The sequence below is a fragment of the Amblyomma maculatum genome, chromosome 11 (genome assembly GCF_055883805.1).
Source record: "Amblyomma maculatum isolate TAMU_Amacu chromosome 11, ASM5588380v1, whole genome shotgun sequence".
Lineage (NCBI taxonomy): Eukaryota > Metazoa > Arthropoda > Arachnida > Ixodida > Ixodidae > Amblyomma > Amblyomma maculatum.
Window position 1 is genome coordinate 107,752,775 of NC_139354.1, and position 13,685 is coordinate 107,766,459.

At 46.1% G+C, this 13,685-nt stretch overlaps 1 protein-coding gene across 1 annotated transcript in view; it reads left to right on the top strand.

Annotated features, from left to right (window-relative positions):
• LOC146174623 (putative cytochrome P450 49a1) overlaps nt 1–13,245 on the top strand; it is a 70,217-nt gene extending 56,972 nt beyond the window's left edge. Inside the window, exons 8-9 of the mRNA XM_084585033.1 lie at nt 7,823–8,041; nt 12,097–13,245. Coding sequence (XP_084441159.1) covers nt 7,823–8,041; nt 12,097–12,216 — 339 coding nt within the window. The 3' untranslated portion in view covers nt 12,217–13,245. The remainder of the gene's footprint in view (nt 1–7,822; nt 8,042–12,096) is intronic.
• Nucleotides 13,246–13,685: the final 440 nt, after the last annotated feature.

A 13,685-nucleotide genomic window follows, 5' to 3' on the forward strand; every position in this document is an offset into this window, starting at 1 on the left:
GTTTTCTGCGCTGCCCAAGCCCGTGCCAGACAACGCTCCCTCTAGACTGGGCGTTAAAGTCCTCGTCGCCGAAGACCTCGACATTTGTCCCTCTTCTTCCCTGCTTGTAAATACCACTTGTGACTCTGTGTGCGCGCAAACTGTCCTCTTCACGCCAGCACATACATTTCTGCATCGAAAGTGTCTTCCGTTACCCTATGTTGTACTCACGATTTCCGCTGGCTCATCTGCGCTCTGCGTCTCTAAACCGTTCACCTTCCACACTGCTTTACGCCACGGTGAATGTCTCAAGAGCCTACAACCCATCGCATCTCTTCTCTGTTAAGAGATTGATGGCGTGCCGCACCTCGTGATGACTACTCGCAGCACTGCACTTTCTGTACCAGCTCCCTCTTCCACAGACCTGTTCCGCCACTCCATCGATGCCAGTCTATCTGCGCCCGCAACTTCTTGCCCTACTTCAACAATTAACCTCCTCCTTCTACTACCATCACAATTCTCTGGACCAAAGTTTAACTGTCACTCATTGGATCGACACTGGAGCCCACGTATCACTGCGACAGCGACCCTACCGTGTCTCTGCAACTGAACGCCAGGTTATTGAAACGCAAGTAGACCACATGCTCCAGAAAAGCGTTATTCAGCCCTCAACAGTCCTTGGGCTTCGTCTGGTGTGCTCGTTAAAACACGAATGGCTCCATCCGCTTCTTTGTAGATTACCGCGGACATAATAAGAAGTAAGACATCCATGCTCTTCCGCGCATGGACGACGCACTAGACTGTTTGAAAAGAGCAGGATTATTTTCCTCGCTAGATTTACGTTCTGGATACTGGCAGGTCACGATGGAAGCGGCCGACCGCTCTAAAACCGCCTTTGTTATCCCTGATGGCCTGTGAGAATTTACTGTTATGCATTTCAGCATTTGCAACACTCCTGTGACATTTTAGAGAGTGATGGACATCATTTCGCGTGGGCTGAAATAGAAGACCTGTCTGTCCTTCTGGATGACACTGCCATCGCTTCTCTTGAAGCATCTTTTGACCTCTCTTTCTTATGTCGGCTTGCAGCTCAATTTAAAGAAGTGCCGTTTTGTCGCCCATCAAGTGACCATTTTAGGGCATGTTGTCAGTGCCGTTTTGTCGCCCATCAACTGACCATTTTAGGGCACGTTGTCGCCAAGGAAGGGGTTTCACGAGACCTGGCGAAATTGCGTGATGCCGCTGCCTTTCCCAAGCCGAGATCCATCAAAGCCCTGCGCAGTTTCCTAGGCTTATGCTCATAATTTCGTCGGTTTATTCGAAACAGCCTCCATTGCTTCCCCTTTGACGCAGCTGCTGTCGGGCAGTTCCGACATTTCGCTTTGGTCACCGTCATGCGACGACGCCTTCAATACGTTGCGCAGCTTCCTCACAATTCGACGGCTCCTGCTGAAGGACGCACCGACGCCAGTGGTGTCGGTCTCGGCTCTGTACTCACTCAGCGGAAATCTGTTTTTGCTGAATACGTCGTCGCCTATGCAAGCCGAACGCTCACGAAAGCGGAGGGAAATTACTCGGGCACTGAAATGAGTGTTTGGCAATAATCTGGGCTCTAACAAAATTCCACCCTTAGCTCTATGACCACCCTTTTGAGGTTGTGACGAACCACTATGCACTGTGCTGGTTTTCCTCCTTGAAAGACCTATCCGGCCGTCTTGCCTGGTTGACTCTTCCTCTATAGGAATTTGATATGAACGTAGTCTACCGCTCTGGCCGCAGCATTAAGACTCCAATGCCCTTTCTCGCTGCCCCTTCCAGCTGACGTCACCAGCCTTTCCACCTTGGACGCCTCGTCAATGTCACTTCACATCAGAGACATTCCTTCTGAGCAGCGGAGAGACCTCTGAGTCGCTTCTCTTATTGATATTCTCTCCTCTCCGATCCATCTGCTGCTTTTCTATTGCGTGCGCTTCACCGCCAGGCATTGCACTTCGCCATTCGCGACAACCTTCGTTTTCGCCGCAACTATAGTGCTGATGGCCGCAAGTGGTTGCTATTCAATCCCCGCCACCTACGCTCGCAAGTCTGCAATTGCTTCCACGCTTACCCACAATGGGGTCATGCGGGAGTGTTCAAGACGCATCATTGGCTACGCTTACGATACTACTAAAGGGGCATGTACCACTTTGTCCTCAAATACGTTCTCTCATGCCTCGCTTGTCAACATCTCAATTCCCCTCCTTATCGTTCTACTGCCAAGTCACAGCCTTTACCTTGCTCATCACGTCCCTTTGATCGCGTCGGTATCGATTGGTACGGCCCACTCCCGTACACTGCCTCCGCTGGAAACCGTTGGGCTATCGTCGCGGTTCACCATCTGACGAGATATGATGAAACCCTCTTCCATCTTCTACAGCGTCAGACGTAGCCTCATTCCTTTTTCAGAAATTCGTTCTTCGCCACGGCGCACCTCGTAAACTACTCAATGACAGAGGGCGTGTCTTATCTGACGCTTCTAAAGCACTACTGGACAAGTGCCGCATGACTCATCGAACCTCTACCGCCTACCATCTGCAGACCAACGGACCTACCAAACGCTTTAATCGTACCCTTGGCGACATGCTTTCTAAGTACGCCTGTTCCAAATACTCTGACTGGGATCTCCTCCTTTCATATGTAAAGTACGCATGCAATACTGTTATACAGTCCCACCACCGGTTTCTCTCTTTTCTATCTTATTTATGGCTGTTACCCTTCTGCTCCACAAGATACCATTTCGTCGTACCAACCAGACGCATCTGATTACACCGCTGCTTCTGAAGCTGCCCAACAAGCAGTGCCACCAAATTTCCTGGTCTTTCACGACTGACACCCTGTCTCACCAGACATTACGCCACGACAATCATCAGATGACACTGCAATTCTCTTTTGACAGCCTTGTGTGGCTCTAGATTCCATCAGTTGCTCTCGGACTACCCTCGAAATTTATTTCCAGGTATCATAGCCCCCTATCATGTCCTAGAGCGCGTCTCTCCTGTCAATTACATTGTGGAACCCCTGACGCCCTCACCTGATCTCCGCCGACGCGGCCACAAAACTGTCCACGTCGAGCGTCTTAAGCAATTCTACGACTCTGCCATCTTGCCTACTACCTAGGTCGCCAGTTGTGGTGGTAAAAATATTTTAATGAAAATGTTTAGGAGGTTGTAGCGGCGATTGGAGTCCTCAGTCCGGAACCTCATTGACGTAGGCTGCTGTCCGCGCTCTTTCGATGAACGCTTTTTGACCCCTAGCGTCCGAGCTGGTCAGAGCTGCCTCCCACCCCTCCTGCGTTGGCTGGTTATTAATAGTGATAGTCTCATTTCGCCGGCAAGCCCACGCCATAAGGTCCAGGTCCGCCTTCTCCCCGCAGAATTTGCATTGTGAGTCAAATGACTCTGGATCTATTGCGTATAGTCTTCGTGGGTTCTTAAAAGTGTTGATATGTAGCTTGCGGAGGTGTACCTCCTCCCATTTGTCTAGCGTCTTTGCCGGTGGAGGGTAGACCCGGCGAGATAATCTAAAGTGCTGAAGTATTTCAGTGTAGGTTAGCAATGGGGCAGGAGGTTCCACCAGATCCGTATTGGGTACCCGGCGGAGAAATGCTCGGGATGAGGCGTGTGCGTTCTCGTTCCCTGGGATGTCCTGGTGACCTGGTACCCATACTAAGTGTTTATGCGTGGGTTGGTAGCCACGGGTGTAACTATCTTGCAGGATTTTAGCTGCTAGCGTTGCAATCTTGCCCCCGAGGTAATTGCGATATACTGTCTGTCAATCTGTAAGAATGTATTCTTAGGTAGTGTTTGATGCAGCTATGGCAATCGCCACTTCTTCTGCAGCGAGTGTTTCTTGGCTGGGCAATATTCGTCCATCCACGGTTTGATTTTGGCGATTTTGGCGAACTACCTCAACGGCCACCATTCCGCGTTCACGACCCGCAGCATCGACATAAAACACGCCCTCGCGTCCGCCGTTGGGCCTTTTTATAGCTTCCGCTCGTGGTTGTCATCTTGGCTGGTGAAAATCGGAGTGCATATTCCTCGGCTCTGGGGTTCCCTTCAATTGTCCTCTCCATGAGGCTGGGATGTCGCTTTTACGATCAAGCTGTCGGGGGCAATTGATGTTCAAGTCGTTCAAGACTTGTCGGCCAGTCACAGTTCTAGAGAGTCGTACTACCTGCGCGGTGAGGTGCGCCTCTATCAGCTCGTCTACCGTGTTGGGGACGCCCAGTCATAAAAGCCGGTCCGTAGAAGTCGTAAGAGGGAGGCCCAGGCCAGGGCCTTTTTGTAGGCTGTTCTGATTATGACGTCGAGGTTCTTGATGTCAAACATCTTGAGACGAAGGTAGGGTGCTGCATAGACAATGCGGCTCACGACGAAAGCCCGCACCAGTCGGAGAGTATCTTGTTTGCGCCTCCCTGATTTCCGCGTCGTTATTCTGGCGATTATCCTGGCGACTTGCTCACTCACGAGGCGGAGTTTCTGGATAGCGAAGTGTTGTTGCCCTTGTTATGGATGTACAAACTCAGTATCTTGACGGCCTGAATTTCCTTGATGGGTGAGTTGTCAACGTGAATGTTGATTGTGGCCGGATTTTTGTCCTGGCCGAAGACTAAAAGTTCACATTTTTTGGGAGAGCAGGTTAGTCCACACGCTCGTGCATAGTTCTGAACTGTTGTTGCTGCTGTTTGTAATTTTTCTTCAATCATTCCCATACTACCCGTGGTTGTCCAGGCGGTTATATTGTCAGCGTACAGGGCGTGTTGCATGCCCTGTATCTGATTTAGAAGAGGTGAACGATTTCGGAGTGCAACATTGAACAGAAGAGGGGATAATACTGCCCCTTGTGGAGTGCCTCTCGTGCCCATCTTAACTTGCGTTGTTTGTTTAGTGCCGATGCTGATTTGACCGTTCTGTCTTAAAAGAAATAATAGATGTAGGAGTAGACTCGCTGGCCACAGTTCGTGGTCTGGAGGTTCTGGAGGATTGTGGAGTGTTTGACATTGTCAAACGCTCCTTTGAGGTCGAGGAATACAAGTGCTCGCTCATTGTTTATGCGTGTTGGATCAATGACTTCGCGCTTGAGTTGCAGAAGCGCAGCATGGGTGTACAGATGTATTCTGAATCCAAACATCGTGTGTGGGAGTAGCCCATTGTTCTCTAGATAGTTGGAGAGACGTGAGTGGACTGCCTTTTCCATGAGTTTGCCTGCGCACGACGTGAGGGATATGGGGCGTAGTTTTTCAATGCTTATTTTCTTGCCGGATTTTGAGATAAAGTGTACATTGGCTGCTTTGGATGTCTGTGGAATGGTGCCGATGGGCCAGCATTCGTTAACGTAATCCGTAAGTTGCTGCAGTGCCTCCGTGCTGAGGCTGGTTAGAAATCCGACCGTAATTTTGTCTTGTCCCGGGACTGTACATCGGCGCATATCTGCTGGTGCTACTATGATTTCTTCTAAAGTGAAGTCTTTATCTAGGCCTTCGTTCGGTTCCCCCCGGTATTCTGAATTTGAGGGTCTCGAAGGATTTGCGTCTCTCGAAGTGCATATATAGTGACGCGTGAGTTCATCCACGAGTTCGTCATCCGTGCCTTGAAAGTTGTGTAAGACTGGATGCAAATTTCTACGTTGTTCACTCTTCGATTTCGGTCGATCAATTAGGCATCGGAAAAGGCTTCACGTAGTCTTGCTATCTAGGCGACCTTTGAGGAATTCGCACCTTTTGGACATTTGGTGCGAGCGAGGTCACATGCGTATTGGTCTGCTTGAGTAGTTAGCTTTGCTATTCGAATTCTGAGTTTTCGATTGTGCCTTTGTTTCTTCCACCCTTTTATAAGGCTACGTCTAGCTTCCCAAAGGTGTACAGGGTTTCTCCTCTTCTCTCTGGGGGCCCTGGTAAAGATGAAGATGATCATGCAAAGATGAAGAAGAATATTTCGTGCGCTGTCTCCAGTGACACCGCTATCAACGTGTGCTTGTACGCGGGCTCTCCAGCCGTGCTTCTAAATCGAGTCCCAGTACCTTTAAAAAACCCCATCCTATAATACATACATACATACATACATACATACATACATACATACATACATACATACATACATACATACATACATACATACATACATACATACATACATACATACATACATACATACATACATACATACATACATACATACATACATACGTACGTACGTACGTACGTACGTACATACATACATACATACATACATACATACATACATACATACATACATACATACATACATACATACATACATACATACATACATACATACATACATACATACATACATACATACGTACATACATACACGTACGTACGTACGTACATACATACATACATACATACATACATACATACATACATACATACATACATACATACATACATACATACATACATACATACATACATACATACATACATACATACATACATACATACATACATACATACATACATACATACATACATACATACATACATACATACATACATACATACATACACTGTCGTCTTTTATAGTAATGTTGGCAGTAGAAGTGTATACCCGAGAAAGCTTGTCAGTTTTTTCATTATTGACGGCGTGGAGCAGTCAGTAACAGACGAAAACTAACAAGTACGTTGTGGTTTAAAATCATCAACTGGTGCAACATCAGACCGACACTTCGTCGTATTAGCTGCCGTGACATTTCGACATATTCTCGAAGCGAGCAAAATGTTCTCGAAATATGGAGAGAAAGCTATTGACATCCGTGCAGCACACACAATTTCCTTTTTACACCACGTAAAACGTTTCCTATAATGCTCTGAAAGTCTTAAGGGCCTAACGAAGTAAATAAAAGGCTCTCCTTGAGTCATTACAAAAACCAATTCGCTGGAATTTCCATGCACGAACACAAAACACGTAGCGTCCATCCCAGTTCGCGAGAACCATAATAGCATTTCGTGGCGCGGTCCTTCTGAACGCGATAGTGTTAATCTTCTCGTGTCGCAGAAGATTCGGCGTCGTTGTCAGCGTCGTTGGTCATGAACTAAAAACACCTATGAAACAATCAAGCTCGAGAAAAAGCGAAAAATATTCACATTGAAGCAAAGTTTCCTGGGGCGATTCCTCTAGCAATAGGGTAAAAAAAGGGGAAACGAAAATAAAATTAGGTTAATTCGATTGCGGGTAGGAATATAACTCAAGACTCGTGGATTGCGAGGCGAGTGAGGAAAGCAGGTCTGAATGTCTTTGTAGCGTTCTACTGTTAAAAATGAAGCTCAGAGCCCTCCTTCGCTTTAAAACAGTGTCGCTGTTGTTCTTTGGCCTACATCGACATCTATTTGTAAGCTTTGAACATTCACATTTATTGCCATTGAAAGTCCGAACTCTCGCACTGTTTTCTGTATGCCCTTCGTTCATGTAATTTTTCATGTTCCTTTGTGCCAGAATATTTTTTCGGACTTGATTCGGGTAGGCCGTATTTGTTTGCTCTAGTTGTCTGCATACGTACATATCTGCTGTGCCTCTGTACTCTCGCCGTCTTGTTTCTATTGTGCTTTGCCTTTCGGTATATCAATCAGTGATGCAAAGGCTACCCAAGCACCAGAGTACGCATTTACCCTAAACCTCCACTTTCTTATCGCGATTTGCTCACAGGCACGGCCGATTACTGTGAACCTGACTTGAAATTTCAACCTTTTCCTGGATAGTAGTTATGTACACATAACGACGCAGACGGTGAGGTTGATAGCGGAGACCCTTACAGTTCTGTCCACACGTGCGTCGCGCAGACGGTGATGAGGACCGAGCTGTTCGTGGCTGGGCAGCTGGAGCAACACTTCACTCGACCGTCCGAGTTCTTGCCGGAGCGGTGGCTGCGCTCGACTGATAGCCCGAGCGAGGATGCCTGGACCCTGCACCCATTCGCCTCTCTTCCATTCGGCATCGGTCCTCGAACGTGCATCGGCAGAAAGATCGCCGAGATGGAGCTCTGCTCACTGCTCGCCGCTGTAAGTCTCAACCAGCTGAGTGAATGCGTTTGGCCTATCTAGCTTTGAAAATATCTTTGGTAATAGGTGCCACAATATAGCTGGTTTATTACGCAATAAGGTATAGGTCTCGTTCCGCTGTAAAGCATCGCCGTATCCCAGAATTACCGTCTCGACAAAAATACCGATGTGATTTCGAATCGAAGTTATGAAGCAGCCGTTCTTTATGCACCGCTAAGGATGGCCCACTTCACTTCCCGTTTAGCATCCACCTGATAGCGAAGTTCGATTTCATTTTGCGACAGAGATTCAAACCGAGGACATATTATCGCCGACAAACATGGTAGGAAGCAGAGCAACACAGTTGGTCTAAAGAAGCGAAGATCGAGAGAAGATTTCAGACCATACACCTTATGGTTGAGCGACATTGTGGGGCCAGAAGAGCAGCAGAATAGCTAAGCGGACGAGTTGGTGATACATAGTTACAAATAAAATAGCGCGAAACACGGAGACGAAAGAATTGAAAAACAGACCGAAAGTGCTGACTCTGAACGGACTTTTCATAATCCGAAACATGATATATAAGGGAACACAACAAACACGATGAAATAAAATAGCGCGTGTGTCGCGCTGTTTCATTTATAAGTGCCAGAAGAGAGATACCAGTGTGGCATTGCCCCCTTCCTTGCAAGAGATATCGAGCCTGTGCCACACGTGTAGGGGAACAACGGGACGACTGGTACCGGGCGAGTCTGTGGCCTAGGCTGGACCGTGAAAAGGATTTAGGTCGTGAAACACGGCTTCATGGTCGCGACTTCGACTGTCGATAGAAGCGGACAGTTCCTTGTGGGAGCACCTCATAGGTCACCTCGCCCAGGCAGCGCAGCTTCTCGTAGGGACCAAAGTACCGACAAAGTTTTCAGGGCGCCCTCGCAAACGAATCGGGCTCTACACCCAAGCTTGGTGGCTGCGCATGTATGTCACTTATCTGTGGCCAAGGTTGTAGCTCAGGGCGTCGTATTCTTGTTGACTCCGAAGTCGCTGTCGAGAAATTTGGCGTGCGGCTTCTGCGTCACAATCAAACTGGTCAGCAGCCACAACAGCGCTGGGAGCAGAATCCGGAATGCAAATGGCATTCAGCGTAGTTGAGGTTTTGCTTTCGTGCACCGAACGAAATGGAGTGAAGCGAGTTGTTTTGTAGAGGGCCCTGTTGTATACGAAAGTCATGTAAGGCCCCAGTTCCCATGCTCATCGCCGACATACATGGAAATCATATCGTCAACTGCCGTGTTATATCGCTCAATCAGTCCATTCGTTTGAGGATGGTAACCTCTTTTCTCGCGAGGGCTGGTGTCACGGAGCTGAAGGTCCTCGCTCATAAGTGTTCACGTAAACGAGGTTTCATTGTCAGTTAGGTCGACTTTTTGGGAACAGTGACCAAGCACAATGTGTAAATAAAAATTGAAAACATTTGCATAGAAATTCGTAGCTATGGTAGCGGTACAACGAGGAATAGCCTTGGTAGTTCAGTCAGTTTCGTCTTCCAGCGCTGGCACTCACGGTAGGTACGGACTTAGCGGTGCACAACTACAAGCCTTCGTCGTGACAGACACTAACTTTTTTATGAACAGTTGTAGGTACTACAAGCAGATAGTTTTCATTGAGCCGTATAGGTATTGTAGAACACCCCGTCTCGCAAGTAAAATGACGACACTCCGCGCCTCAAATGTCTAGGTGGAGATGACGCGGTTCCTTTGAGCTGCTCGGCGAGGGGCAGCAGTTTGGAGTCGGGCCTCTGTTGGCAAGCCAGAATAAACGTGGTGACAACACCGAAGAAAGCAGATTTTTCGCTGAAGTCCTCCACGTGGCAGAAAATAGGCGCGCTGGACAGACAGTCAGCATCGTGGTGTTTTTAGCCGGACTTTTGTACGATGGTAATGACTAATTCTTGCAACCGAAGGCTCCATCTAGCAAGCCGCTCCCATAGATCTTTCAGGCCTGCCAGCCAACACAGTGAGTGATGATCGCTCACGACGCAGAACGAGCGGCCATACAACCACGGACGAAATTTCATGAGTTCCCATAGAAGTGCGAGGCACTACTTTTTTATAGCTGAGCAATTAACTTCGCAGCAGTACAAAGTGCGACTGGCGTAAGCAATTCCACATTCTGTAAAGTCCAGCCACTAAACAAGGACCACACGGAGGCCAGTGTTACTGGCATCGGTGTAAGCTCCGTGTCGGTCTTCTCGTTGAAGTGACCAATTATAGGGGTACTTTATACCAACCAACTTAATGGTACATCGTAACAGATCCATTATTATTTCACGCTTAATGTACAGATGAGCCACTATAGGTAAAAATTTTAAGTGAAATCTTGAACCAGAAAGGTGACCAGTCTCTATTCAGCCGCCATGGAGCCTTCAAAAGTAGAACCTCGTGATAGTGAAATGGATTGAGCAATGCGCTGGCAAATGAAACGTAGTAAGACTGCTAAGAGTGCAATATAGTCACGGCACTTGCGAATGAATTATGCCGTCAGTGTCAGAAAAAAAAAATAAAACACGAACACGTGAAAAAAGAACATCAGCAGGGCCACTGAACCATGAACGGGTAAAGGTAGAAATATTACCTTCTGGACGAGTGATTCAGACGCGGTTAATTTCCTTTACCAAAGAGATATTATTAACCCCTCGACGTTTATTCGGAAAATTCAAACGGCTAGATTGCCCATCACTTCTGACGAAGCAGTGCAGTCACCGTTCATTAAAGGCTAGTACAAAAAACTTACCAGATTAATTTTTTGCAGAAAACGTTCGATAACGCACAGAAAGTTCTCTCTCACTTCTCTTGCAACAAACTAAAAAATATGAAATGCTTGTGCCCAAAAATAAAACAATAATTTATCAGTAATTACATTTCTTCTCAAAATTAAAAGCAGTGCAATGCAACATATTTCATCGGCAGCAAGTGTTTAACTAATTGAATTAAATTTGCTGGGATTTTTAAAGATAATTATATTACCATTACAATACTTTTAAAACTTTTTTATCCTTTTTATAAGGTCGGCATATAACGATGCACCTCAAGTATAACTTTGTCTCGGAATATTTCACCCCAACAACCCCGCTGTAATGTCATACTGGCGCTAGCTGTAGGTACGTATACCTCTTGGTTTTCTAGAACGACTCATATGGTAAATGGTGCCGAAATTCCTTTACAAATGGGTGTTTCAAATAATCAGCACTAAATCTGTTTGGAGCACACGACAAAGGCGGCATATAAGCATGAACACGTCGCTTGAGGAAGGTGAATATTTGAGTGTAGCATGTTTGTGAATTGCGGTCTTCATTGCATAGTCATGACTTCCTTCAGAAAGCTAACGTCACTGTTGTCGCTTACCGTTAATGCTTTTGAAGGCGCTTTTTCGGCGTTTCTCAATAATTATGCATACTTTGTTGCTTCCTAGATAATGTGTGATATTATAGTAAGGCTTTGGAGACATGTTGTGTAGTTTTCTACTTTTCACCCAGTGACAAAGTTTTATAGCTTTTTGGTGTTGGTAACAATTTACTAGGCCGCTGTAATAGGTTGGGTTAATCATTTTTGGTCACCAAAACAACGGTCAGTTGTCATTAGGCTTAACTGTGAAATATCAATAGCTTCCTAATTCAAACGTAAAAGGAAATCGAAATAATGTATCCTGCAACCGTCGATGGTACGTTGTCAACACAGCCCTCTGTGTTCATGAAGGCACGAATAAATGCAGTTCGGCATCCGATTTTTTCGAAACTTGCAGGTGAGTATGTCCGTACTAAAAACTTACACTGCTCGCCCTCAGCGAAATGATGCAGAATTCGAACAGTACGACTGAGCGTGTTTTAGTTTGCAACATTGCCCGAAAGTCATGCTGCAGAGACGGCGCCCTCATAAAATATAAAAGGCTGCCATTTTATAATTTAGTAAACACTGAATGACAATGGTCTTCATTAGGCGACTTTATACGCGAATATGCATTTTCTTTCAACTACAAACTAAAGAAACCACCTTTATGTTTGCCCTTTTTCTTATGCTCAGGTCCTGAGGAGATACAAAGTTGAAAACCACCATGGCGATATAGGATACCGCACCCAGTCCACGGGCAGGCCTGAAAGACCGGCTAAGTTTCGGTTTATTGAGCTCAACACGACGACGTGAGATATTTTAGACATCGGTAATCGTCAAGTCAAGGTCATGTCAATCCAAGTCAAGTCAGCTTTATTTGACACCACATGGATGTCAGGAGCGCAGCCAAAAAGCCTGTTTGAGGCTTGACAGAGGGGCTGCGGCCTGTGATTCAGCAAGTTATGGACATTACAGTTTTCTGTACAACGAGCAGATTGCTTTCCTCTATAGCTCTGTACTCCGTGAGTTTGATTTATTAGCGTTCTGCCGTGCGATTATTGTGCTCAAATCTTTATATACCCTGCAGAAATTCAGATTTATTAACTGGTCTGTGTGTCGTTCAGACGAAACTTTTTTTCTTTTTGATCTTGTCTCTCTGATCATTTCCTGTGCAGATAGTGCATCATTATTCCTCATTATTTTTCATTGCCCATAGTAACGAAGTGTTCAGTTTTGCACAGCATCCTCTGCTCAGCTCGTATTAAACGAGAATACCACATGGTGCGCTAGAGTTCCTGCGCTCTGAAATAGCAGCGTTGGAAGCCTGAAGCAATAAAACGGCTAGTACGTTTCGCTCGGTTGTAATACCACTATGAGAAGACGATGAATGAGCGCCATCAAGAGTCTCGGAGAGTTGTCAAATCATCGTGCGACGCTTTTTTTTTTCACATTTTTAAAAATAAATTTGGACATTCACTTAATCGCTACAACCCTGGCGAAAAGCGCTCGACGCTTTCTTTCTGGCTGGACTATAAGTGAGTGTACATCATTCACTGCCATGCCACAGGTCATTTCCTAAACATGAAATTAAAAATGAACTTTACTTGCGAGAAGCCGCTGAACACATAAATTATACTTCTGTCTTTAACAATCTTAATACAAAATACACTTCATATTTTCAGCGATTGATTAAAGACACATGGCAAATATACAGCTGCAACCAAACAATTTCATATAACCAAACATCTGGATATAACACACGTTCAGTAAAAACAACAGAAAGAAAGCAACATTCATGGGTACGCTGAACTTTCCCTTCAAAAGGGGACGCTATAGCGCCTTTAACATTGCATTTTGACTCCACGAAATTTAAGCGATAGCTTATACAGTTGGATCGGCCGAAAAGCCGTCGGCATAGTAGTAGTAATAGTAGTCGGCATCGCGTGTCGTAAGTAATCGGGGGACACGTAGAAAAATTGTATTATGGTAAATTGTGGTTCTAGTTATTGATTACTGGCTGGTGCGTGTGATTGAGAATGACGAGGTAATGAAGTCATTGTAATTAAATAATTAAGTGATGAATTGAAGAAATAAAAAATGAGAATTTTCAAGAAAGGAGTAACCCCGTCGCGATGGCGCAGTGGTTGAGATGCCCGCCTACTGTGCCGGAGTACCCGAGTTCGTCCCGGCCGCCGGCGGCTGCGTTTCGATGGATGCGACACGGAGAGGCGTCCGGGTGCTCTGCACTGTCAGTGCACATGAATGATCTGCAGATGGTCGAA